The following is a 27,825-nucleotide window of genomic DNA, read 5'->3' as shown; positions in this document are numbered from 1 at the left end:
CCACCACATAGCACGCCGAAGGCGAAATCATTGATTCCGCTATCAATTCTAGTTTGTCGAAAGCGCGGGGCACGCGACATTTTTGTGACAATTGTCACGACTGCGCAAGTTTCACAAAAAGGCGTACGCCTCTCGTGTCTCCAACAAATCACGAGAGAGCACGATGCCGTTCGGGATGATGGTTGGCTATAGGAGCGTGCTATGCGGTGAAGTTCTGTTTTAAGAATGTAAGGACTAGAGATGGGACGAGTCCAGAATTTTCCGAATCCGAATCCGAATCCGAATCCAAGGAAGTTTCTACGAATCCATGAATCTTACGAATCTCGAATCCCGTCTTTAAAAAAGAGTTTGAAAAGCCAGGGGAAAAACACTTCTCATGAAAATATTTTGAAGCAGAATACGATATATCTGTTTAATGAACAACAAATTAAATAATAGTTCACATTCAGGAGAAAACATACCCATATACTTCTTCTGAAATGTAATTTATTTAACACGTTGTTCATCGACTACAGGAAATACATGAATTCTCGAGTCAGAATTGTTTCCATAAAACTAAGAAACAATCAAAAGCAAAACCGTGCTACCTTTGAACTTGTAATGTAAGAGTTCCTGCCAGAACTCTTTCAGTCTATAGCAATGTAAACAAACAAACAAGAAAACATCCTCCGGCCAATCAGGCTTTCGGCGGAATCCGCAGGCGCCAGTTTTAAAAACAAACAAACAAATGTGGTTGGTGGATTCGAAAGATTCGATTCGCAATTTTGGGCAGTGGATTCGGGTTCCCGAATCTCGAATCCCTGCCCAAGATTCGAGGATTCGGTTGGCACATCCCTAGTAAGGACCATAACAAGCACCCAGCAATCGCCTTTGTCGGGTGTTTGTTGTCGTACCTCACGAAGAAAAGGAAACATGCGTGTGCATGACAATTCGCACTTCATGCATCACGCATAATAGCTGTCCTGTGTAGACAAGACACAAGAAACAACTGTGGTTTCCCCGAATGTGACTATATACGCACTTCCTTCGTCGCGCCTCTCCCGCCACCTGCCCGTCAGCCACGTTAGCATGCTTCAACTTTCAGGCTTACACATAGCGGCAGGTGATTGACCGACTATCCTTTTCTTTGTTTGTCTATAGGAACAATCAATTACTGTAATTCTCCGAGAGCCGTAAGTGAACACAGTGATGAATACTGCTCTTCGGTGGGAAGAGATTTCCCGTCATACCCGACAACATTGCGGACACCGTATATGTAACCATTGTATTTTCGTGTAAGAGCTGTCACCGGATGTTGCCTGATCGCATGATTACAATGAAATAATAATCATTGTTCGTGAATACAAGGCGTCTAGGTTGCGGTTAGGAAGACAAAAGTTTCATTTGGGAGCCATTAGCGATAGCTTTGCGTAGAAGACATCTTTCCAAAGGAGAAAACTGATGTAGGGTGCTATTTTAGTTCTGACTGTTCCAGTAGTGGGACTGGAACACACGCTCTGCAGTTTCCGGTCAGAGTTATGTTGCATGAATACCGTACTCAAAATACTGTGTTTTAAATACATTTCTTAGTATTGTGGTATTTTGATCAGTACTATATTCGGGAAGGCACTTGCACTCTATTTCAAATACCTTTCTCAGTGTTTTCTATATACTCACTACAGTAATTACTTTTCGTTTGTCTCTTTGCCTTCAAACCATGTTCAGTTTCACAACAAGGTATACCCTTGCTTACAAGGTATTTTTCATCTTTTCAGAGAATTGTGGAAAGGACGACTTACAGAGTTGATTCACTGATTCCTGACTCCTCGAGAGGGCAATAGCTTCGAAAAGGCGACATCGCCGCTATGATAGGTGTGCTGTTTGCTGCTATTGGCAAAATATGTGCTATTTAGAGTACTATTAAACGCTGAAAAATGGAAATTACTTGGGAATGGTAGAAATAAGATTCACATAGTACAATAACTTTGAAACAGACACTTCATCCCTTTCTGGATGATCTGAGACCAATGTGCTGAAGAGGGAGATCACAGATGACAGCCTGCTAACAATAAATACATGTCCCTTACACCACAACGATCGGATTGGATTCGGAAGTCAAAGTGGGGAGAGTTCCGTACGATAGTCTAGTGCGTGCATCCCCCACAAGGGGATGGACGGACTTATATACTATGGGATTCCTGGTTAGTTTGCTAGAACCCATCGGCAGGCTCCAGTTTCGAGATAAGCTAGTTTCTTCGATAACAGCCTTCACATCCGATGGTGCATTCAATAACCTCTCATGACAGCCTTCGCATGGTGCATGTCGAACAGAGGCTGTTGTTAAGAACAATCTCTGTTGGAAAGATCGGCTGCTCTCGGCTCGAGGCTTTTGCTTCCGTCTACAGCCACCGGATTGCTGGATTTTCCGCTTTTCGACGTTCACGTGGTGCAGAGGTTTAGGAAGGACCGCTAATTCTTGTACTACCGACCCAAGGTAGAACCGTCGTCGGCGTGTGCTGCAACTGCGTCCCAGTGAGGGATACGCAATAGCCCTCTCCCTGTTTGTAAACAAATGACGTCATAGTGTCCGACAGACGACAGCGCCACCAATAGGCCATTTGAAAAAGTTCCAGGTAGCAGCGCGCGCCCCGGCAGGGCGTGCCGGGAAATGCTGTGCAAAACGACAGCGATTTACTATCGTCCCCGATGGTCGTCGTCGTCGTACTGGTGTATGCACCGTCGCTGTCGCTTTGCACAGCATTTCCCGGCATGCCCTCCCAGGGCGCGCGCTGCTCCCTGAACCATTTGCAAATGGCCTATTTGGTAGAGTTGAACTACGCTCGAAGCTTGAGGCGAACAAGGTCGCGCCCGAAAGCCACGGTCTTGAGGGGATTACGATGGTCTCTGAAAGGGACGCGACCTTCGCTCCTACTTTTCTTTCAGCGAACAAGTATCCATTCGTGGAACCCAGCCCTCCCCTTCCGATTTGTTTCGGTTTCAGTCTGTCTACCAACGTCATGATGACGTTTCTCTGGTAGAGGTCTATTCATGAGCCCACGGCCCTCACCACGCGTACACTGACGAAAAACACTCCCAAGAATGACTCCCAGAGGCCGGCATCTCTGCTTCACGAGCATAAAAAACGGAAGATGTGTACGCAAATACACAACTCGACGCGCATCACTCGTACAACGCCGGTCGGAAGACCACAGATCATTAAAGGGATTACTAAAACGAACAACTCGGATTATTCACGCAAGGCTGCCCGCAACGCAGGTGAAGCGTCACTCCCCCTCTCCTATATGACAAGTCCCCTTTTACTCCACGGCCCTCTATAATTCACCCCCCTCATCAGTGGCTAATAGATGTCCCCCTTGTTCCAGGTGAAGAGCGTGAGAGCAGCTGCTCTCCCCTTCTGGATCTCCCCCAGCATTTTGTGACGGACCGGCTTCTAATAAGGAGGGTATATATATGCCACAGTGCATACAATAGGTTTTTTCTTAGTAACATGTTCACACACATAATACAAGGGGTACCGTTACCACTGAATGGACTGCTTATATTCGCTTTTTTTTTTTTTTTTCACGGTAATAAATGTTGTGCCTGTGGCTATGAGGTGGAAAGTAAGTGTTCTGGTGATCGGCGTGATCATTACTTATCAAGCGATGTTGTTGACAAATTTAGCGTAACGTTACAGCAGGGGTGGTGTGCATTCCTTGAATAAAAGAAAAAAAGGAAGAAAAAGGCTTGATGCCAGTGGTCTCTACAGGAAGGTTGCATTGTGTTTTACGTGGGATCACGAGGGGGTAACGAGGTTACGTTCTCTATTCTCAAATTTCCTTCAAAATGTAGGGGAAACCATTACACATTAAGTTGATGAAGTTATAACCTAAGCTCAGGGCGCCCTGCCAATGTGCGTACCTTTACATCTTTTTCGCACTACCAGCCACTGCCCTACCTCATGATCACTAAACCTTCTTTCTTTCGGCGATAACTCTAAAGGGCCAACTAACGTCGGTAGCCTCGCAGGTCCGTCCGTAACTGTAGGGGTGCGGTCCACTGTACGGGTCCGGGGCCTCCGCTAAGCTACATTGGTAGCTTTTTGCTTCGGCTCCACCACATTGTGGAAAGCAATAAATAAATAAATAACAGTTTTGGAGAGCGAAGAAGAGAAAAAGGGAGAAGAAGTAGCAGTTGTGGGGAGCGAAGAAGAGAAGAAGTGAGAAGAAGTAGCAGTTGTGGAGAGCGAAGAAGAGAAGAAGGGAGAAGTTACAATGGCACCGAAGCTAGTGTGGGTGCCCGAAGTGTATGGTGGATACCATATCCGAAGGTCAGGATCGGAAGAAGAAGAAGAAGCAATGAAGTTGAAGATGCAGCTTTTTTTACCTCTATATATGCATTTAAGAGTGTGCTATTTTGCCGTGTGATTGGAGTGAACTTCTCGTGGACAAGGAAGGGTAGAAAACCCAGTGAACCGGTAACGAAATGTTCAGTCATGTTCGAAACATCGACGGCTCTTGTCCCCTAAAGCGCTTCCCTTAAAACTTCTGATGCACAAAAATGTCGGTGACTCTCAAGTCCACCGTCACATTATAAAAATATGGAGTATATAATATATGCGTATACGTCTAAAATTGCCCCCTGTCTACCAGTCTGTCGCGAATTCATTAATGCCAACCTCTCCGTTCCTTTTCGTCAGCCTTCCCCAACATTTCTCGCCGGCTCCTCACACAAGGTAGCACCTATATAGAAATCTAACAATTTGGAGGGCAATTTCGTTAAAAGACGCCCACAAAGAACTCTTTTACAAAAGAGCAGTGTTCCTCACCGAACTCCGCGTTACCTTAACTTACCTTCCGAAAGTTTAGTCCCAGCGCTTCAGAAAACTAATTAAACCTCATCACACAGACAGAAAGAGGCGAGATAATGTGAAAACACCCTCCTATATATGTGTGCTGCTCGCAAGAACGCTTGTCATTTCGCCACGGAGTTCACCTTCTACAGAAAACGGATCTACTATTAGTCGTTAATTGTCTTTCACACCAAAGGGTTCTGACCTTTCGAGTTCTCAAGACCGGGAGCCGCGCGGCATGCGTATACAGAAGCAACAAGAGCATCATCCTCCATCACTTCGTAGCATATACGCATGTATTCTTGGTGGCGGCCAAAGCAGTGAGTTGCTGTTACTTGATGGAGCGAGCGAGCCTCTTTTGCGGGATGAGTTATTGCGGTTTCATTATCTCGCGGAGTCCGTCTGCTGACCCCTCCGTCTCCCCGAGAAGCCTTTGTGATGAGGTGGGAAGAGCCCATTAGCAAGTGTAGAGTGTAGGAAGGAAGAAAGAACAAGACAAAGGCGGACCACACAAGAGGTTCACGCTATTTGCACTATATCGGTCTGAAGGGTTCTTGTCTGTGCTTAGAGCTTGGATAGCAATATTTGCTGATAACGTGTACTAACAGTTGTTCTTCGTCTTTCTTCGTTCAGTTATTGAGACAAAATAAAGAAAGAGGTAACTTTAGCTCTCTGATGTGAGCTCATAAGGTGCAACAGGGAGCTTAAAAAGCCAGACCGGTGCATCGTTTGCGTTCGAGGTTCACTGAGCAGTCACCGCCTCATATTATAGCTGCATACAAGGATCCTCCTGCTCCGGTTTCTCCAAAGCCACTTCAAGAACAACAACAACAACAAATAAATGAAGTGATGATGAATGAGGAAATTTGTTCCAAAGCAAGTCACACTCTAGAACTGTCCGCTTTCCAATGTAGGGTTTTATGAAATCTGGTAAGCGTGCTTGACTTTTTTTTTTTTTTTTTTTTTTAATGCTGTGACCTGGAGGATTCTAGAGCACATCCTTCTTCATTGCCCGCACTATCAACCTTTCATATCCATACTTTCAGTGCCTTTAAATCAGCTCGACTCTCGCCCTCTCGCTATATGTCAAAATTGCTTGGTCCATGACCAAATCCAGCCCATCAACGCCCTGCCCTAAAAGCACTTCTAAAGTTTTTGGACACTGTAGAACTTCGGTCCTCACTCCTGAGGCGACTCAACATTCCATTTCACCACATTACCGCCAGCAATGGGGTAGGGTATCGCACCCTGGCGATGGAACTCCCCACCCATCATCATTTAAATAAAGTGGTTGTTGTCGTTGTTGAAAGCTCATAGGTTGAAAGTGACAGAGTGAGAACATCCTCAGCGGGAAGTTCGTAGGACTATTCAGTGCTGTGGAATTACATTAAGGACTAATTCGAAATTCCGTTAACGCATAACGAAACTGATTAATTAAATAAACCTCCCAAAATTAAATAATGTCCCCTCTGGGGATGCGTTTTTCCTTTCCATATATATATATATATATTTTTTTTTTCTAGACTTCACTCGTTGAAACGCCATAAATCGCAGGAACAGAACCTAAACCTGAACAGAAACAGCGCGTTGTGCATAAACGTCTATGTGTATTTTACCATCTAAACGGCTTCGAGAGTATAGGAACAGGTTACGGTCTCCCTTTTACGACAGCCGGTGGTGTAGCTTCGGGAGGGCATTGCATATCGAAGTCATTTACACGGCACTCGTAAAAATGGCAGCGGGAGTCAAAATTTACCTCTCTTCTATCTGCCACGTGATTATCTGTGCATGCATCTCGAAATTTAGCCGCCGCCTGTCCTCCACACACTTTTATCTTCGCATCATGTTCTCAAACCCAGTGAAGAAGATTCTTAATGCCAAGTCGGTCGCTCTTGATCCGGGATCGTAAAGTGGATACCGGCGGCCTTCAGGCGGATACGTTACCTCGTGCTCACTCCATATTTTATTACACCTTGAACCGCGAAGCTTCCGTTCCGTGAGTGGAGAAGCTTTTATGCCTTTTGTTCGTCAATATACAAGCTTTCTGAATGATGTTCCGACGGAGGTTATACTGAGAAAAGACGCAGCAACGTTTGCGTAAAATGGATTACGTCCTTGTTTTTACAAGGCGAGCACAACGCTGAGGACCTCGTCAGCTGATCCTGACAGGGTTCACAAAAGCAGTGTTGTACCCGTTACCGAAATATGGTATCGCGATACCGATATCGATACTTACGATACGAAAATACGATAAAAGTAAGGTGATACTTTGCCGAATACTTTTGTTGGAAATACGAAGGCGATGCAACATAGAAATATTGCTTACGTGAACACATCATTTGTTGAACACGACGGAAACTGATGTTCTGAGGCTGGAACACAGAAGAAAGGACAAACACACAAAGCCTCAAGTGCCTAAGAACATTTGCAATTTTGCCCCATTTGTATAATAGCAAATTAGGAGAAGTTTTGCAGTAAAAAGACAGCATATTTATTATGTAGCTCGGGCACTATGTTTGACTTTTATCAATAGCTGGTTCTCAAAGTCTTCTTGTACCATCCTAAAGGCAAATGGAAAGGCAATGCCGCAAATCATAGGCAGAGAGTTTTCTATCTGCCGGAGGGAGCCGGGGCACAACGGCAATTCCGTGCTGCAACGTTGTGAGGCAAATTTTTACAGGACTTTCATGGTCACTCGCATGAAAGACGCGATTTTTAGGATATCGTTTAGGATAGGATCTTTATGAAACTTTCATCTTGAGTGTCAGCTGGGTAGACTTCTCGGAGGGGGCATGGCCTCCTCCTGAGAAAGTTCCGGTGGGGCTCAGGACCCCAAGTCCCCCCCCCCCCCCCCCGCAGTCGGCGCCTATGCTGCAAATCCTAAGACGTTCTGCCAGCGCTACGGTATACGACACCGCAATGCTTCAAGGCACCAGGAAGCACGTCAAATTTCCGTTGTGTCTCACACATGTTTGTTCCGCATTCTTACATGATGCCGATATCGGTCGGGCAGTTCCCGCCGACTCGTGCAAAGCCGAAACTGCAAGAACACATCCTGATACACAACATCTAAGTCTGCTCCTCCTGCCCAGATGAGTTGATTTTGATGGCGAAACCAACCCGCTGGCAAGAACCCGTACTCCGAGGCATACACACACGACCCGACCGAGCTTCACGGCGAAAACCAATTCTATGCATTCCATTAAACGACAGAACCACATCAAAGGATTGCGTAAACTCAATTTACAGCAGACTGTTTACGTACTACTTTTAGCCTCTATACCCGAAGCACCATTCAGAGACCTTCGGTGGTGGTCCACCAATTTGTCCCGTGCTTCCATCGTCGATTCCTTCTCAATGTCAGAAAAGAATTTCCATCTCACTGAGAGCTAACCAGAGGAAAAGTGACACGTGAAGCACGATCACTCAGTGTTCAATCAGATGGCCGTCCATGACGTTCTTTTCAACTTGTAAGGCCTATTTAGTGGACTACCTCTTCCAAAGGCGCTTCTTCGCTCTCTATATATGTTAGGTCCTCAACGTGTTCCAGAAATCGTCGCTCTATAGCAAAAAGACAAAAAAGACGGCCAGCCAGCGCCGCCATTGTGTCTCTGTGATCAATCATGACGCTTCCTGGGGGAAAAAGAGTGAGGGACAGAGAGGTTTTCTCCTCGACTGGCGTCGAGGTGGCTTCTGAACAGGGTCATTGACTGATGGTCACTTTGAGTGCCATGTCGTCTGCTGTCAAACGAGCTCGAGTAATGAGTCTAAAGAAACGGTACAGAAACCAAGGTTACTGCATGACGCCACCATCGCTGAAATTGCTTCTGGTGTGTGTGATTGGGTGTGGTGAAGATGGCCAGCGCTCGCAGATACATGTTACGCCATTTCGGACACCTCCGCAGGTTGCCAGACCGCTATTTCTGTTAAAATATATGTGTGCACATAGATGGAAAAGAAAGAGAGGATCTAGGGAAAAAATCGTTCCAGGAGCAGTACTATATGCCCCGCGACCGTTCGGCCGTAATCGAAGACAGTCCACATAGAGAAGAACCTTTTTTTTTCGCGTTAGCGCCGCGAAGCAACTGCGGCTATGAGCGGCCTACAGATGTGGACAGGTGGAGAGAGGATAGCAGGAAGGAGTGGGGGACAGGGGAGTTAGTATGGGTCCTGGGTCGACTTCAGGGGGAACTGTGCCGACATTCGTTTGGAAAGTCTTCGGAAAACCCAGCGAAAACCTCAGACAGCACAGCCAGTGGTAGGATTCGAACCCACCACCTCCCAGTCTTCAGCACGACCTTGGTTACCACCAACGAGCCGGACGCCTTAACCAGTTCGGCAATGCCGCTGGTGAGAGAGGAACCCGTAAAACGAAGGTTTAATAGTCACAACGACCGAGGTTGCAGCCCTAGTTGTAGTGGAGTCGCTGTCATGGTGAGCTAGAATGATGAGCTCTCGTGAGCTAGCTCACCATAGCAGGAGTGAACCACGTATTCAACATTGGACACGGCCAAATCCAACACTGGGAACGAGGCTACGCGAGAAACCGGAAGTCGCACATGCGGCAGTGTGAATTCACTCTGCTTCTTACAGCGAGGCAAGCTGCGCGGACCTAACCTGTACTAACCTCACTAACGAGTGATGCACTACTGCGCCAAGCGCGACTTCCGGTTTCTCGAATAGCCTCGTTCCCAGTAGTAGATTTGAGCGTGTCCAATGTTGAACATGTGTAATTCCCCCATAGCAGTATCCATAATAGCAGCACGCCTCTCCCAGGTTACCAGCATATAGCTAGGTGGCCCGCATAGGTGGCACGCCTCCCACAGGTTGCCAGACCGCTATTTTCGCTAGGCTATATGTGCACAAAGGTGGAATACATCCCAGCTTTCCATGATGTGCGCGGCTTCTAGTCCTGATGTAGGTTGTATGTACTTAAGTTTGGTGAAAGAATTGATGCAAGGAACTGTTTTCGACGTTTGGTGCGCTTGCAGACATTTTGCAAGAAGCAGCTACAGGCAAATCTACAGTCCCGGGCACACGTACCTCGAGCCTGACAACGTTCATGACTCCACTGGCAACTCAACAGGCGAAATACGCAAGCACGCGCTTCAAATTTTCTCTTTGCACGTTGTGGCAATCTTTCGTACTTCGGTTTAGTGGTGGTTATAAGGGGGGCCATCACATGAGCACCTGCTCTTCGTTTTTAGGGCGAAGGCAGTAATATTTTTGCAACGCGATGTGGTCATCAAGCGATACGACTTGTCCCATCCTCCAGACCACAGCAGCAAAAGACTGTAAGGGTTGGGACGAACGGAAGCACGGTAAGTTGACGTCGCGCACTGCACCGTATTGAATCAGCAGCTTACAAAAACACAGGCAAAAAAAAAAAAGAGAGAGAGAAATCATCACCTCTCGTCAGTGTCTCGAACGTGAGATCGAACTGTTCCTGGAAAGAATCTTTCACTCATACAGCCGCTTCAAAGTACTCATTGAACCATAGATTTAGGTTATTCTAGGATAATTCAAACACAATTGGCACCTGTTGGAATTCATTAATCACACATTCGTCTTCATTATTTAAGCATGCTTCTTCATAATTTACTCCTCACAACACCTGACTATATTTTGCACGCTGGGTTTTGCCGATATTTACCAATGCATAGCAACTTTTCGTTAACGTATCATTGTTCTGTTGTCCTTGTTAAGATAGATAGGGTTTATATCATTACTCTGTCAATATCAAGAGTTATGTATATCTACTGCACACGCATGATGCGTATCCACTCCGTTCAGTAACGCCCTCCTTGGAGGGAGGTAAATAAAATAAAGAAACCGAATTTCGATGAAATGACGACGCCTTTCCTCGCGACTACTTAATATCCAGACGGAAGGAAGTGTCTGCAAAAAAGAAATTGAGCCCTCACATAGGCCTTCTTTCGCATCTATCCCGCAGACATTCACTGACTACTTCATTCCACTGAAAACGATACCAATCATTTGGATCGCAAAATAGATGGCACGGCATCCAATACATATCACGCCTATACTAGATGTCTGGCTGATATGCTCTTTCGGGGGCAGAGGATACTATATTCACGGACAAATTCATTTGCCTTTTCTGCAGAAGGATATCGTTGTGCAGAAGACACCACACAGACGTAATCCTGAGATATACGAGGCTATCCGTCCGACGTCGGAAGGTAACGCGAGGTTAGCGATTCTCAGAAAGGATCGAAGAACAGAACGGTGAGCGCTCATATTAATGGGTTGAGACAAGAAGGCTCCGGGATGATGTATCCCCCGAACGACCAGTAGTTGAATGCTCCGACTCATCGTCTGAGAACGAGGAGATAATCCCGATAACTTGAACCGGTTGCTATTTGTCATTTAAAACAAGATTTATGCAGGTCGATTCTCTGTCTCAAAGATTATAAAGGGGGGGGGGGGGGATAAAGTGCAATAAAGATCGTAAGCCAAGCTATATCCACCGGTACCAAAACGTCAGCAATTCCATTGTTCCAACTGACTGACGTATATGGGATACAGTCGGGCCAAGCTTATCTTTTTTTTTTTTTCTCAAGCGAAATCAAACGCGTTCGGCAGAGCGTGACCTAAAGAGTATACTAATCCACATTTTAAATAGGACTACTAATTTTTTTCTCAAGCGAAATCAACCGCGTTCGGCAGAGCGTGACCTAAAGAGTATTCTAATCCACATTTTAAATCCACATTAAATCACACAAAAAATGAGGAGGACCCTCCTCTGTGGAGAGGTCCCCGAGATTTTGGGCGTAGAATTTTACTTTTGTAATTTTTAATTTTATTTATTTTTTAAGTTAGCTAATGATTGGAAAGTGATGTCAAAAACGTGTAATTTAATTAATGTAACCCTGTACCTACGCGGTAACGTCAAAATGTCACATGAAATTTCTTAAGCGTCGGTCACATAAACATTCCAAAATACGCATGTTCCATGTCAACAATAATTGCTTGGCAGGTAATGCATTACTGATCTTGTTCTCTCTTCCGTTTGGCGATCGACGCCATCTTTATTTTTATTTTTATTTGCATTTCTTGTTCTTGCTCAATGTATACTTGTCGCTTTTGCTGCGTTGCGTCGCTGTCGTTTTTGCCTCGTTCCCGATGGAATTTATGACAAGTTTGCCTTTCGTGACCTGAAAAATTTGTCATTCTTTTGTATCTTCACCGAGTTTGTAAGTCTGGGTTCGACCTAATACCTCCCTTTCCTATGCTGCGCTAATGTATCTACCGCTCACTAACATTTTAAATCCAATAGGTCTTACATTCTATCCAAACCTTCAGTAATCTGCATCCCCTGAACACATCTGAAGACTCCTACAGTAAACTATTTAGAACGTTAGTGAGATAATATAAAACAACGTTACTTTGTTTTATTGATTTTTTTTAGAGAAGGGAGAGTGGAGTGGAGTTTGGGAGGTAAGAGAATTCGACGCTCAATTTCCCTCTTCTTTTTTCTTATCTCACAACTTAATTCAATTAACTTTTCAATTCAATTTATCTCCTCGATAGTCCACCGCGAGAATGGGTGTTCTTCCGATAACCCGCTGACTCTGAAACCTTCCCTGAACCACAAAGCAACCCGACACTGTAAATCTCTGGAATGTTTGTACACCGCGTTAAGAAAATTGCCTTGCAACAGCGAGCATATAATTACTCAGCTTATCATTAGCAGGAAGATCATAAAAGAGAGCTGCGTTTCGACATCTGGAACTCTGCACGTAGAAACACTCCAATTTCATATTAATTCCAGTCAACGCGCAAACGTAAAAGATACAGTCGGCTTCTCGGATGAAACCAAGCATGTCTGGGTTGGATTATTATTATTATTCTTTTTTTCTTTTTTGTTTTCATTTGTTTTTATAAAGGCAGCGAGTGAAGACATGAAACCTGGCGTCGCCCTTACGGAGTATAGAATGAACAATTAAAGCAGAAGGGTTCCTCCACTAATGGTGCTTTGATGATAACTACGAGTGTAATTAATCAAAGCAAAATCTCGCTTACAACTTGGCCTCCGACGACTTGATTAGTGACAATTGCGTTTCGAGGATTACACTGGTCGTTTTGGATTGATGCTGACGATAATAAGTGGAAAAAGGATGGCTGAACAAAGCATGACGTATGTAGCACACGATGTTGCTTCTCTACCAGAGGTACACGCACGCTGTATTGCTTTTTCTCTTTCCATTTGGTTCACGTATAGGACGACTGGAAGAGGTCGGGACGAAAGACTTTTTGCTAGCCAGTTAAAAAGTAAGATAGTTGTAATTAGTGCCCTGCCAAAGGACACGCAGCCTCAATTAAAATGAAACGAGGGTACGCCGGTGAGATAGTAGCATGCTCAATAGGTAAATACAAAGATATATGCACACATATCTTCCCGCATGAAATACACATTAAATGTCCAGAAGAAGAACAGTCTCTGTTCGAAATATCGGCGGCTTCTGTCCTGAGGCAACTGCCTTCCTACATTAAATGTTAGTGTTACTTCAGCGAACTGAATGCCGCCGTACATGATTTTCTAGACCGAAGAGTCGCGAATAAGATTTACGACAGAATGGCGATGTCTGCTTATCGCCGACTCGCAGAAAGGAAAAGACGAAATAAGTCACAGTACTGAGATACTATACATGTTCTAAGTAATAATCTGCAGAGGAAAAGGAAAAAAAAAAGTGTGCGTGTCGCGTGTGAGAGAATAGACGATTTTACAAAGATGCGCACGCCACGGAGCCCGCGGCGCAAAGTAGCACGGGAACTTTGAGCGACACTGCTCCGTCGTCTGCTTTGGTTTACCCCGGCTGTCGCTGCTGTCGCGCACACCGGGAATGTTGTTCTTCTACCTCCGCCTCTGGCCGTCTCCTAAAGGCGCCATGAGTTCCCATGAGCCCTTGCGCGCCACAGGTGGCGCATGTCCCTACAGTTGGCGATTCAATGCCTATTCATTATAGGGTGAAGTACGCCGAGTTTGGTAGAAGGCAGCCTCCAGCTTTACATTCGTGATTAAGTATTCGTTCATGAGTCTATCAACCGAAGTAGGAGATCGTTCTTTCGGCGCGTCTAGCCCTGGTTTCTCGACGCCGGATGCGAATTGCTTTGCACTCAGTTGCAGTCGGCCAATTCATAGGCTGGCGCTTGACTCGCTCTTACCCACTGATTTATCACCTTTTTCAATTCCTCCACGATTGTGTGGTCTACCTGGTCAAATCACCGTGGACGTATCGCGATTGCAGGCACACTGGGTGGAGGATAATCCCGCTGATCATTCGACATTTGCGTGATTCCTCCGATACGAGCGAATTCTCCCTGAACGGGGTAGGGCATTGCCCCTGGCGATGAAACTCCCCACTCATTTAAATAAAGTTGTTTGTTTGTTTCCATGAACGCATTCATGCTGAGCAAGCACCATGCTAGAGAGTAATGATATCGATCCGGCCTCCGGAGGCAAGGAGAGCTCATTTTCAGGTTTTAGCCAAGTGTTGTAAATTGCTCTACACTCTTGAATATAGCCGATCCCACGTTAACTGAGACCTACATCTCTGTACTTTTTCGCACCGTAAACGACCGTACCGTATGCCGTTTCGTACCGTAAATGAGCAGACAGGCGGTTTATGTCGGCGGCGTACGGTTCAGTTGGTTGCTTGTATTGACCCAGCGCGACAAGCTGTGCACGTGACAGAGCACTTTTAATAGTTAATTCGTTGTAAACAACGAGAATTGGCCGATGCAGGCCACAAATATGGACGACGCAACAAGTAAGCCTCGTTCGTTAAGTTTGTAAGCCTGAATTCGTTAATTTGCTGTCTTAATCTGCTTGCAGAATCGCGGAGGGAGATAATCCACCATTCGTCGAGGAACAGTGATATATGTAGATCTATGTCCCCGAGAATGATTTGCGCTGCTCCTGGTGGCTATACGTACTTTCTTCTTTTCAGACCCAGTGTTATACACATGTAATGCAGTTCTGCCTCAAGGCTCTCTGCACCTTTCTGGACACCATAGGACTTGGATCCTTATTGTGAAGGGGCTCATCATTTCATTCCCCGCATCACCACCAGCAATGGGGTAGAGTGTCGCCCCCGGCGATGAAACTCCCAAGCCATCATCCTGTAATAAAGTCGATGTTTTGCCGCAGTAGATGATGAATAATGCCAAGCTGGTGGCAACTTTGACACAAGTGCTGCCTGTGATTTTTGAATTTTGATTTTCTGACAAGCCATGAGTATACAGTTGTGACGAAAATTGGTCCTGATAGGCTATCGCATGGATAAATTTTCTTATATTGTACGTCTACTGCTTAATGATACCTCCAACTCTTTTCTGCTCATAATAACCGCCACGTTGACTGTTCTGTATGGTAAAAGCGATAAAACACCCCTGTGCAGGGGAAAAACAAAAAGGGACGAACACAAGGAGCTCTGAAAGGTCTTTGAGGAGCCTTTGTCCCCTGCATTGCATGTGGTATTTTATCGCCTATATCATGGACTACCAAACGGCCTGGTTTTTAGCCCCTTTTGACTGTTCCATATACCTTTCACGTTTATGCTATAACGCTTGTGCTTACGTGTGCACGCCGCAGTAACAAGCGATGTTACCTATGCATTCGTGAGTCACGGACGAAATATTTACACAAACGGTCGAACCGCGATGTACATGCAGCATGCAACGATGCCCTGATCAAGCAAATCTAGGTGCAAGGAAACGAGAACAGCAGGGCCGCAGATGTGCACACTTTTAATTTTATTCGCGTCCATGTGTTGGGTGTGAACACAGTGCTTCGCTGTCGGCACCTCATCTGGGATTCTAAGTTGATCGAGATATCTCGTGCGACATGTTCAAAGACCGCCCTAGGCCCTATACGGAATTGCTTCTCCGGGTGTTCGCTCTGGCGATACGCCCACTGAAGTAACAGGAGTCTATGTTCGCTATGTCTGCTCCCTTACGCAGTGACACAGCTCATATACACGCGTATTTTTTTTTGTCGCCGCTGCTGATCGACTCACAGCTATCGAATCTTCGTAACGCTAAAAGTACCTGTATCCGAGCGTACACACCGTACTGTCGTAAATCGTAACCACGGCGTCTCCAAATGTGTACTTTACTGCCTTGTAACGCGTGTAAAAGAAATGGCAAGAGGAGAACAAAAAAAAAAAAAAAAACGACTGCATTTGGAGTACACAGTCAGTTGGTGAATGACGGGAGGTACGTGGTTGGTTGGTTGGCGGGGTGCTTTTGCCGAACGATCTACCTGCCAATATGACAGCATGTTGCTAGGGAAGGACTCTTGCTTCGAAGGCCAGCTTCACAGAGACCTTTGCCAGCCATTTGTTCTAAAGCGTTTGGGAGCACAAAGGGAGAACTCACAGGTAGCACACCCGGTTTCGGCGTGTAAGGTAAGTATCGGGAGCTGACGAAGACTGACTCTCACTCTCAAGCTATATGAAGAAGCGAAGAATGGGGCACGGGAGATAACACAGAGAAACTGTACGAAATGGTAACTACCACTTGAGTAAAGGGGACCCTTTGCGAGTGAGCTTCCTGTCTAAATTTCCATGCAACCTCAACTAAATTTAGGGCCAGAGTTAAGACCAAAGTGAAACTACGCTTTTTTTAAGGCAAAGTTTTCCCCCAGACCAAGAATACATCCAACGTTACAAATACAGAAGTTTTCGTGAGTGACAGAAAACGTCCCTCATATTGCTATAGATACCCTATAGCAATTCACCTATACCCTGCATTCACCCTGATTTATCTGTATACCCAATACAATACACTGTCCGTCGGGCTGTTATCTATTAAACTCTTCCTTATGGAGTAAGAATGCCTGGGAGCAGTAATGTCTCACTGCTAATGACGACTGTTACGGCCACACATTTTCTGTTCGGGTCAGAAAAGTTCCAATTCGCAGTAAACATACCATCTTAACGAGCTTTCCAATCACCCGCTCCAGAAGCTCCGGAAGAAAAACACCACAAATGCATAAAGTCATCAAGCTATATTTTTCGTTTTCTTCGGCGTAACCTCCCATATACAAAACTGGACGCTCGCTCGAACTGCGAAGTCCCTCATAATGACAGCCGATTTTCTCCTGCGCAGTCACCTGTAATGACAGAGCAGTACTCTCTACCCTGAGTCCATACGCGGTGCGGAACGTCCTTTGGCCGATTTTGAAAGGCGAAGGCATTCTGGAGATTTTCGCAAATGTGCTTCGTGATTACCACCTTTCTTCTTGCTGAATCGCTGATGAGATTGCTGCGGAACATTATTTCTCCGTTTTCTTTTCTTGTTTTTTTTTTATTTAGTTTTGTTCAGTGTTACTCATAAGCATGTGGGTTTCAGTCGATGCGTAACGATCCTGTGGTTAGTACAAGTGAACAGTCAAAAGGGCACGAACGCCGCAGATGTAAAACAATTCTGTTCCGCGGTTCTCCCGTGAATAGAGAACAGGACTTCACCGCATGACACGATCGAGGCAAACCTGTATTCTGAACGATGTCGTTTTGTATTTTTTTTTAAGTTCCGTGTGAGCGCAGCGAAGCAACTGTGGCTATGAGCGACGCACAGACGTGGACAGATGGAGAGAGGACAGCAAGAAGGTGTGGGGGACAGGTGGGGTGGGGGGTTAGTGTGCGTCCTGGGCCGACTTCATGGGGAACTGTGCCGACATTCGTCTGGAAAGCCTTCGGAAAACCCAGGGAAAAGCTCAGACAGCACAGCCGGTGGTAGGATTCGAACCCACCACTTCTAAGTCTTGAGCACGTGACCTGGGGTACAACAAACGAGCGGGACACCTTAACCCGCTCAGCCGTGCAGATGGTGTATATCGTTTCGTCTTGCGATTGTTGAAAAGCGACGTGCACGCCTTTTTCTGTAACACTTTAGACGAACGCAAATTGTTGCAAAACTCGTTCTGAGAGTGTATGCCTTATTCATTGGGAACGCTAAAGTTGGGCCCCGCATTCTAAAACACCCTATTATGTTTTTAACGAAAATCCCGAGATTGTTTTTCCTCATGAAAGATGATGAAAGATGGAAGTCACTGAAAAGGGTAGCCAGCTGTAGGACTCGAACCCACTTCTTCTGGATTACCGGTCCAGGGCTCTACCAATTCAGCTAAGCTAACTCGTCTCCCCAGCGACTCCCAAGGGTGCGTCATCTGAAGGGACAAGCCAACCATATTTGTATTTGCCCTTTCTATGTGTTCCAGCCTCAGAACATCAACTGTCACTTGTTTTTCCTGTCGCTGTTTGTAGGGAATCATTTTCAGGCTTCCACAGTTCCTTCGAAACCCTTGCGGTGGCTGCCCGAGAGTCCTGCGACGTCGCCATTGCATACCACACCAGATTTGTATCCCAGCCAGAACCAATACATGCAATCATCTTTTGCGCGGCTTCTACGAAGGCCATGCTTACGACTATAAGGGTCGGTGGCGTAACAAATGGCGGCAATCAATTCGGGGACCCCGCGAGGTCCAGCCGGTCCCCCATCCGATTCCAGGTTCACTTTCTCGGCCGATTCCGCGAAACGACGACCAACTTTGCTGCCCGTCGCCTTCGTCGTGCGCCGATTCCGAAGACGGACGAGCAGATTTTTCATGGCAGGATCAGGACCGACCTTGGGGAGTGCATTTCTCACGACCTTCCAGCTCTTAGTTTTATGTTGTGGGTCAGGAAGTTACACTACACGTACGGCTATCGCTGAGGTATTGATGGAGGGACTCCCCAGTGGGCTGTGAAATGCAGAGTGGCGATGAATCATACTTAGGTGCTGTGTGGTGTCATTGCAGCATTAGTAGTTGTTGGTGGTGCATCAGCTGAAGGTATATATATATATATATACGCGCGCGCTATCAAGGGCATTTATGCTTGATAGCGAATTATATGAAGCAAAAAAAAAAAAAAAGAGACAGCCACAAGAATATAGAGATGAGTGTGTGCTCTGAATCTGAATGTATGGAACTTCGGTAAAAGTTTATGGCGAATTCTGTTGGTCGTTTGTGAGCGTCGCTGTGTGGTGTAGAAACGAGTGAAGAGCGAACAGGACGACCAATGAAACGCGACGCACGTTGTCACTAAAGCGGTGGGTGTTACCTGCACACTCAAGCCATTGTAAGGTATTCCGCACCACAACGACCAGTGGTCAACGACCAGCGTGACAAAGTATGCACACTTGAAGAACAACGGGACACTTAGGAACGTGTCTAACGACGTTTCTTTCGAGTTTGAAAATGAAACAGCTGTTTTGCGAATGAACACTATATACCATCCATAGTCATTGGAACAACGCAGTGTTTTCTGGTTCCGGGCGTAAAGAGGTTAACTAATCATCTGTTGTCAGGTAAAGCAGTTTTGTTCGCGAGAAAAAGAAGTACATCGGAGACATGTGTTCAGTGATATTCATCGTCAGTCCAGAACTTTCTTTGCGACATGGCCGAGTGGCAGCACTCCTTGTAAAAGAGTGACACCAGGGGTCTGGCATTTTTGTATGGTGATCTATACGGGTTACCTTTTGTGGAAGAGCCCTGAAACCGTTGATCACTGTTTCATTGTATGTTGTAAAGTTGCGTTCTTCGAACAACTCAGGACCTCGGCCATTTCCCCATGTTTGCTGCGTTCTTCTATTGGAGATGTTCCAACGGGCGTCTACAAAGACCACTCCCATACCCGATCAGCGTTTTACCGTTGCATTCCACGGTACAAATTATCCTGGATATGTTTATGTCAGAAGGCATTTATTGTATGTGTGTGCCTCAAGTTTCACCATGCTGAAGTGCGCCATTGTTCCTGTGGCATTTTCTGTTAAGATGTCGAAAGTCTTCGTTGCGTTGGACATGGTAAAGTGAACAATGACGCATTGTCTCAAATACCTGATGTCATTCAATGCTGCAACAATTTAGCGAATGCGTAGTATGTGGTAGGATGTTTGCATCATTGTTGCCCCACATGTGTTAACGAAAAAAATAAAAATAAAAATTGGCTCACTAGTGAAATAGCTTCAAAGTCATGCTGAAGACTGGGTTCAGATGTACTTATACCAGCTGTGCCGTCTCAGGTTTTCCCTGCGTTTTCCGGCACACTTTCCAGTAGGCCCTTTCCAGCCCGTATCTCACTCCGTCCCTGCTGTCCTCTCTCCATCTGTCCACGTCTGTATACGGCGCTCATGGCCACAGCTGATTTGCCGTGCTAGCACAGAATCTCCCGTCTCTTCAGAGTCGTATCGAAATGATGTCATTGCGATCGTCGTCTCACATTGTATTATGCCGGAAATATACTGTTTTTCTATATGACGCGGAAGTACCATAAAATCAAGTTTTGAGAAGTATGACGTGGAGTCCCCAAAATGCAAACGCGTCTGGAAACAACACTCCTCAGGTAGATTTCCGTCTCTTCACACTGCAGTTGCTTGCAGTCTCCCAACACTGGAGGAAGGCAGATGCGCACGCTTTTGCTTGAGACACGGTGATGTTACGTATACTATGATGTTTTGCCGGTTCTTTCGAAAATTCTTGGACGCGCGTAATATTCGCTGACGGCATTTTTTGTTTGTATGAGTGCGAGTGAGTTAGTGAGCGAGTGAGAGAGAGAGTGTGTGTACTGAGCCTATAGCTAGTTTTGATCTCTAATACGAAATCAAATATCGTTTTCTAGTCACCAGTGGCACCTTAATGAAACAAGGAAGTCACTGAAAAGGCTAGCCAGCTGTAGGACTCGAACCCACATCTTCTGGATTGCCGGTCCAGGGCTCTACGCACTTTAATACTGCGATGCAACATGTAGTTCATTTTCCCGTTTTTTATTTATGCGCGCCGAAAGAGAGGGAGAGAGACAGGACAGCCGTGACTCCGGTTGCGGTTGCCTCAAGACCCCGGACAGAAGAACGGCCAGCCGATGTCGCTGCGTTTCCTCGTGCATTCAATGATCGAGAACGAGGAACATAGATCATTTTGGCGAGAACCCGATAGATGAACATTTCAAACGAGCTACTCTGTCCCGTGATACATGAACGTCAGTCACGCGAAACATGTGTGTATGCAGGTACTACACGGAAACTGAGCGGACGAACCCTAGGATACAAAGAGAGAGAGAGGAAAAGGAAGGGTTTGTGTTTATTACGGTCGGTGAAGTGAAGAATAGGGTTTCGTACCGATCGGGGCTTGTTGCGTTGGTCTAATCTTGGGGGCCTGTTCTAATTACGAAGGAATATTCTGCTCTTCTTTGATAAGGTCCCTTCCTGATGATTGCATGTCACGCTGGTGATGATGCACTTGAAAGAGGACCTCGTGAATGTTGTTTGTTTGCGTGCGTTGGATTGGTTCAATGGAGGCAACGTCTTCGAGCGTTGACATGGAAGGCAGAATCGGCGGTGTAGATATTGTCTCTCCTTTTTTTATTTGTTGATCGTTTCGTGATGAGGTTAATGACGGTGAGCCCAGGAAGTCAGTACGAAAAAACAGGAACATGAAGATGGCAATGAACCGGAGATTTGTCGACATCGGAAGTCAGAATTACGCTGGAGTCAAGAAATCTATAGGCCCCGACGAAGCGCACACTCCTCGCGAAAACTGGGAATTAAACTCTTTTAAACTCTTACATTAAACTCTTTTAAACTCTTACATTAAACTCTTTTAACTCTTAATTACACTCTTAATTAAAGTCTTTTCCAAGGTGCTCCATACTTTGTATCTTCATTCTTGTTAATCTAGGAAACTACGAAGTCAGATTCACATTCTCTAGTCACGTGTATCTGGTATATGTATATAGGTGCGCAGTTAACAGTATATACATATGCTCCTGGTACAGTGCATTTGAACTTATTTTTCGTCTCACATACCACATGACAATTTAGTTCAGATTCATCATGAGCTTCTCAAATACCAGTTGTTACGAAATACATGTTTCGATCTTTTTTTCTTTTCTGTTCCTGTTCAATATATTAGCAGTTTTGATAATTAGCGAAACTAACGCGCATAAATAGATGAAGACGATAAATGAGAAAATTTGCGAAATTAAATTGTGACACGAGTGTAGAAAAAAATGCTTGTCTGTAGAAGAAATGTGGTATTTATGTAACCGGAAATATAAACAAGTCACCAACTTTTAGTTACCAATACTTCTCGCAGGGAATTTATTTTTACGATTTTTACCCTTTCCAAATGTATCACTCCCTCTTTGAGTGTCTCCTCACTCCCTTCAGGGAGTGAGAAGGCCCTTAACTCCCTACTACAAATGTGGCGTCGCTCATGAAAACAGTTATCTCGCGACGTAATTATCAATAGCTACACCTACGCACAAAACTATAGCGCTGATCATCACACTGCTCATGGCAGGGAGCACCGGTACAGTGGCTCAGTGACTCTCTTATATAGCGACAAGAGGTTGATTAACAACCCCCATATGTATCTCGCTAAGTGTTCAAAGTCTCCCAGGGTTTGAAAGAAGAGCACGATGCCATGTTTCAGCCAACCATATCTCCTGCGAAGCAGGATCGGCTTATCTGGCAGGTACCACTAAACTCCATTAGAGCACCTCGTGCGGCGCAAGCCCCCTTACAAGCCATCTATTTCCCCAGACGACGAGGTGGATAAATGTCCAACATTAGCGCGCGCGAATATCGTATGCTGTCCCTTCTTCTTTCTTTCTTTGCGTCCTATGATGCAGTTGCCGTTGCATTTGTCTCTTGTATACATCTTTGAAAAGTTGAATGCTTCTCATATCTGATAGAGGTAAAGATGCTTTCGAGTCCTTAGTGCATCTGATACGTAAGTATTTCTTGCGCATATAACTCAAAAGAACGGTGATGAACTTACGTTATTCGAGAGAACCGGTGGTCGCGCCGGCACGAGTCTTCCATTTCTCCTTCTTTCTTCTTCCAGCACGATACTTCAACGGGCCTTGTACTACTGCGCAAATTAGAAGTAGTATCTTGCAGAAGCTGCCTAAAAGTAGCAGAGGTGGGTCGTCATAAACGCGTGTTACGATCCTGATCTTCGGCAGCTATTTTAACTTCTTCATTCACTCCTTTCTCTCATCATCTTCTTCTTCGCTCTCCACAACTGTTTCCCGACGGACCTACGCCCTATCGACGTAAAAAAGAAGCAGAAAATACACATACACACGATAATGCTATAGGCATACCGGGACCTGGACGAGATACTGTGCGTTGTAACAAAAGCTAGAAAGGGAACACTATTACACAACTGTCACATACTGAATGAACTTACATACTTGCTTTGTAGTGAGCGTACTTATTTACGTTGTCACGTACTGTTCACACGCAAGCAACATGTAATTTCACCCTTTGACGGTTGTGGGACGCGAGGACATTTTATAGTCGAAGTGGCAGTCAAAACTTTTTCAATTCCACTGCATGGTACCGGGACGTTAACCAAGTATTAACGGTAACCGCTTCCGAAGAATGCCAGCCGTTCGTCTTTTTTTCTTCTTCTTCTTTTTTCTTTTATCTCCCTGTCTCTTTGTTAGATAACGTGGGACGACTTCCATTTGGACCTTGATCTTGACGTAATACTCAAGTCTGTTAGCAGGAAGCTTTTGCATTGTGCATGAATGGGAGGTGTGTAACCTTGACGAATCCGCTAAAACAATGGAAAACGTTTCTCCACCGTTATGAGTACACACAATGTACGCGAAGCTTTGGAATGAAGAGAAACGGAACGCTTTGCGTTTCTCACGCTCATCCCAAGAAATTCCACTATCCCAATTACGAGTAGAGGTATATATAATACGCCGCGTGGAATTAAATTGGTCAGATGCAGGAAGCCCAGCTTCCGGCGACTATTTGCTGCTACGTTTTCGGCCTTCGCTGGCGTATTAACCGTGCCGTGTTTAGGCTGCGTAGTCAGTGAAGAGAGACATCAAAGCGGATATATAGTATAGGGTTTCGCATGTTTTCTCGGAAAGCAGGTGGCTACATCTGAAGTTGTGTATGCGTGACTTCAAGGATTTGAAGGCGTCGCACACGGATCCCGTACGTTACTCAGGCGGCACTAAAGCGTTAGAACACAAAGAAGAAGAAAACATGGGGGGACGGGGACGGGATGGGGGGGGGGGGGGTGCAACGCAAAGTTTCGAATTTCGGGCGCCGAATTCACTTTGGCCATTTAATTTATTAAAATTATTTTATTAATAAATACGTGATCAAGTCAAGTAATAAACATCGTGCTGTGTGTGAGAAGTTGGTCATGTCACCTTAATGTTCCCAGTTTTTTTGTTTTTTTTTGTGTGTGTGTGTCAATTTTAATTATATTCATTGCGATGCAAAATAACTGTGAAACAACAACAACAATGAAACTACCGAACAGGTCGAACCACTGCTAAATCTGCACCTATCCGTCTGCCGCGGGATCGTTACTAAACAGCCTTCTTACATCCTTCGCTACGTTACAGCCTTCTCTCGTGTAACGTTCTCATTCACCTCAACCAATCATGTACATGTTGTTGTTGCTGTTCCTTAAAAGGGAACCCTGCCACTGATATTTCCGCCTTTGCGCAGCAAGATGAAATCCTCTGTTTCATGTGTGAGTTGTAAGGAGAGGACATGTCAACCTCGAAAGCGGGAAGTTCGACAGATGATTTCATGTTGCTCTCTCAAGGATCCCTCTGCGAACGTCTCGCTACCTCTGGCTCTATAGCACAGAGTTTTGAAATATTCGCCGCGAGCACAAGCCATTATTGTCGGGGAGTCCTTTTCATCTGTGGTGAACCGGAGGTATGGCTCTCCCTCGGTACAAATGATGCGGTAATTTGTTTTCGGCACCGAAGCAATTATGACTGTTGTACAGTCCCGTTTCCTGCCCACTTATTGTGAAAGTGGACCTTTGCTATTGGCAGAGTCTTTCGTATTAATGAATACAGCACGTACTGGTGAATACTTGAGCATGCGTGCTTCGCATGAAAAGAAGTAGATGAATTTGTTAAATGAATTATTCCAGGAGCGAGTATGCGTGAATTCAGAACCTAGACTTCAGACATCGAGCATTTCCGTTTTTGAGCCGCTACAATTTGGTATTCTTTGGCTTTTGCCTTCAGCAAGTAAAAGGAGCCAACTGTTGTGACAAATAGTGCGGTTGTTATCAGCTGAAATGTCTTTCCTTCCCGAATTGATGCTCCTGCTACTACAGGGGTTGTACAAAATAACCACACAAATAACGAACATCAATCACACATCACGCGCTGTTTTCTTAATATGGAGTAGGATCCCCTTATGCACATAATACAGCTGACGGTTTTCACCGACACTGGTTCCTTCAAGCTTGCGTTCAACGCTGCGGTGACCTTGCGGCCGTAGTTTTGTGTTTTCTGGCCGCAATTCGGCGAAGTGCTCTTCTGTCCTATCGCGTCGAGCTTTGATTTTCAACGGAAGATACTTCGGTGCGCAGATGTTTTGCCGGTCTTCGCATACTGTGATGTTACCAACGAAACAGTAGACTTCGACGTGCCCACCAATTCAGCAACTCGGGTCACAGACGCCCCAACCAGGCGCGCACCAACTATCATACGCCTCCGAGACACTGTGAGGTGTGACATATCATTTCGCTAAACCGAAGAAGGACACCTTACCGACACCAACGTTTATACGACGTTATGACCTTAGTGGCTGAGAGAATAGAAAAAAAAAGGGAGGGGGGCGTTATGGCTTGTGGCAGGTCTGTGAGGAAGGGTCCGACTGGACCCTTGTCGTAGGGACTGGACTTGGGATGTAGGGGTGTTCGAGTTACTTTGTCCAACCCCTGTATATCTACTGTTATGTGATCAAATTTCGAGAAAGATGCTTTCGTTTGTTCAGTTTTGTATGCCAAGATTCATGAATCATTGGTTCGCGGAACCATTCTCTGCAGCCTACCGGTTTTGCACGGCATCTCAAGAACTTCTCAACAGAGACTTCGGTGTATGTCGGCCAGAAGCTTGAGGATCTGCCTCGGAGTACCCCGCGCCGCTGAAACGCGCATGGTGGAGGCAGAGGCCCGAGAGCTGCCAGTGAAGGTCTTACGTCTCACGGAAACTGTGCGTCATTATGAACGCCTCTGTCGCGGAACACCACCGTCACATATCGGTCTCGAAGCTCAAAATGCGGAGGCAGAACAACATTTCTCGCTGCATCGCTGCTGTAAAGCCGTTGCTATACCTGGCCTTTCTTAGCAGATTCATCGTCCCCAGGACACACCCGCGGGTAGTTTCGATACCTTCAATCTCCACAACCAGGCTCAAGAACAGGAAGGATCACGTTGCAGCACCTGTGTTGAAACAACTTGCGCTAGACATGATGCAGTTCCGATACCCTACGCACGCTACAGTATGGATCCACAAATTAACTTTCAATGCTCCACCGCTGCCTTTACTATTCCGGATGTGTCATCGTGCCACGCATACCGTCTCTCGCACCGCACATCCTCCACGTCTGCCGAGTTGCATGCCATTTTGTTCTCACTCAAACACATTCCATCTGCCATATCAGCAGCTAGGTTGTTCATTAGTTTATCTGTTGTTGTCTGTGCGCCTTTCCAGGCGCTCCGTTTGCTTCCCAATACCATAAGTCTTCTTCCACATAGCTTTGGTTACTCAACAGCACTCGAGTATCATCAGTACTTGTGAACTTGTTGAACTGTGCTGTTACTTCAGTGTATAGAGAACATGGGTATTTTTGGATCGCTGGCGCCAGTGGTTGCCGAAATACTGCAGGAACTAAGCCGTCTTGAGATGAGTCTACTCTGTCTACTTCCAGGGTGTTCCAGCACACTGCGACACCCGCCGGTTTATACTCAACGTACACCTGAAATTCTGGGATCATTTGGTTTTAATTGAACTGTTACAGTTTTACCTTGCCATACACATCACTATTTTGGCGTGCTATAGCCTTAGTTGCTCGTGTACCATAAAAACTGCAATCATCATCATCATCATCATCATCAGTAAGGTAAAGGTGGAGCCGCATTTCAAAAATGGAAGATAGTCAGTTCATAGCGTCCAATGCACGCTGTGACTACATCACGTGATCATAAGCCCATGTGACTGATCGTTGCTACGACCTGTAACAAGTTCGCTGCTAGAACATAAACAATGAAGATATACCGTAAGTGTGAAACTCTGAAGCGACGTCTGCAAAAAGAGATAGACTCGCTCACTAGTTCACGACTTCCGGGGTCCCAGAGCTGACGTTATCGTCCTCCATTCACAAAAAACTCCTCGTCCTTCAATCGTCGCTCTGGTTAAGCAAGGTGCTCGCGTGCAGTGAAAAACCAACAAATCATCCGAACACGAAGCGTATTATGGCCTACTCTCCCTAACGTAAAGGTTTCTTGCTCAAAGATTCGAGCGATTTCCAGCTCACGAAACACCGGAGTGCTAATTGTCCATGTCGGAATAGTAGACCTTCAGCGGGGATGCCCATGCAGTGCACCCCAGGCATGTGCGTGACTGGGTGCAATGAAGTCGAGACATGCACCCAGTGTTACGCAGTTCGGAGATAGTTATGTGCCTAGCCTACATGCGGTGGCTCAAGCAGCGCCGATTGGCTTCCGTTGAGCTTGACGGTATGCGCGCAAATTGAGCGCTAATTGCCGGGTCGGTACGAGAGTTAGCTGAGCGGAAATCGGCAGCACGGAAGGGACGTTGCGCAGCCGCCCTCACGCGGTGTGAGGACCTTCGTGACAAGCGAAACGAGGCGTTATACATTTCCAGCCGTATACACGTTATATGGTCCCATGAGTTCTAATTGCAGGTAATAGACGATGGCCTTTCAGTAGATGTTAAGTAAAGTTTAATCCGCAAACCGGCTGAAAGTCTGCAGTCCGTCTGCTTGCCTCTCGTCTGGACCATTCCTTCAGCCAGATCTCACACGCCACCCTCTGCACAGCCTACGTGCTTCTATATACAGCGATAACGCGGTGTTTGCTATGACGCTCGATTCACTCCAGATTTTCACTGAAAAGAGTATTGCAAAGG

The 27,825-nt window shown here is 45.8% G+C and overlaps 1 protein-coding gene across 2 annotated transcripts in view; it reads right to left on the bottom strand.

Annotated features, from left to right (window-relative positions):
* The window catches only part of LOC135400782 (aryl hydrocarbon receptor-like), a 291,269-nt gene that overhangs the window by 118,465 nt on the left and 144,979 nt on the right, over positions 1 to 27,825 (bottom strand). The window contains exon 1 of one of the 2 annotated variants that reach the window (XM_064632697.1): positions 22,674 to 22,870. The exons of the other annotated variant lie outside the window; for it this stretch is intronic. Within the exon in view, the coding sequence (XP_064488767.1) occupies positions 22,674 to 22,717 (44 nt within the window). The 5' untranslated portion in view covers positions 22,718 to 22,870. Of the gene's footprint in view, positions 1 to 22,673; positions 22,871 to 27,825 lie in introns of those variants that run through there. 2 annotated transcript variants of the gene reach the window in all.

Source organism: Ornithodoros turicata, chromosome 7 (assembly GCF_037126465.1).
Source record: "Ornithodoros turicata isolate Travis chromosome 7, ASM3712646v1, whole genome shotgun sequence".
NCBI classification, from domain to species: Eukaryota; Metazoa; Arthropoda; class Arachnida; order Ixodida; family Argasidae; genus Ornithodoros; species Ornithodoros turicata.
Note: the sequence above shows the minus strand (reverse complement) of the source record. Positions and strands in the feature narration are given on the sequence as shown.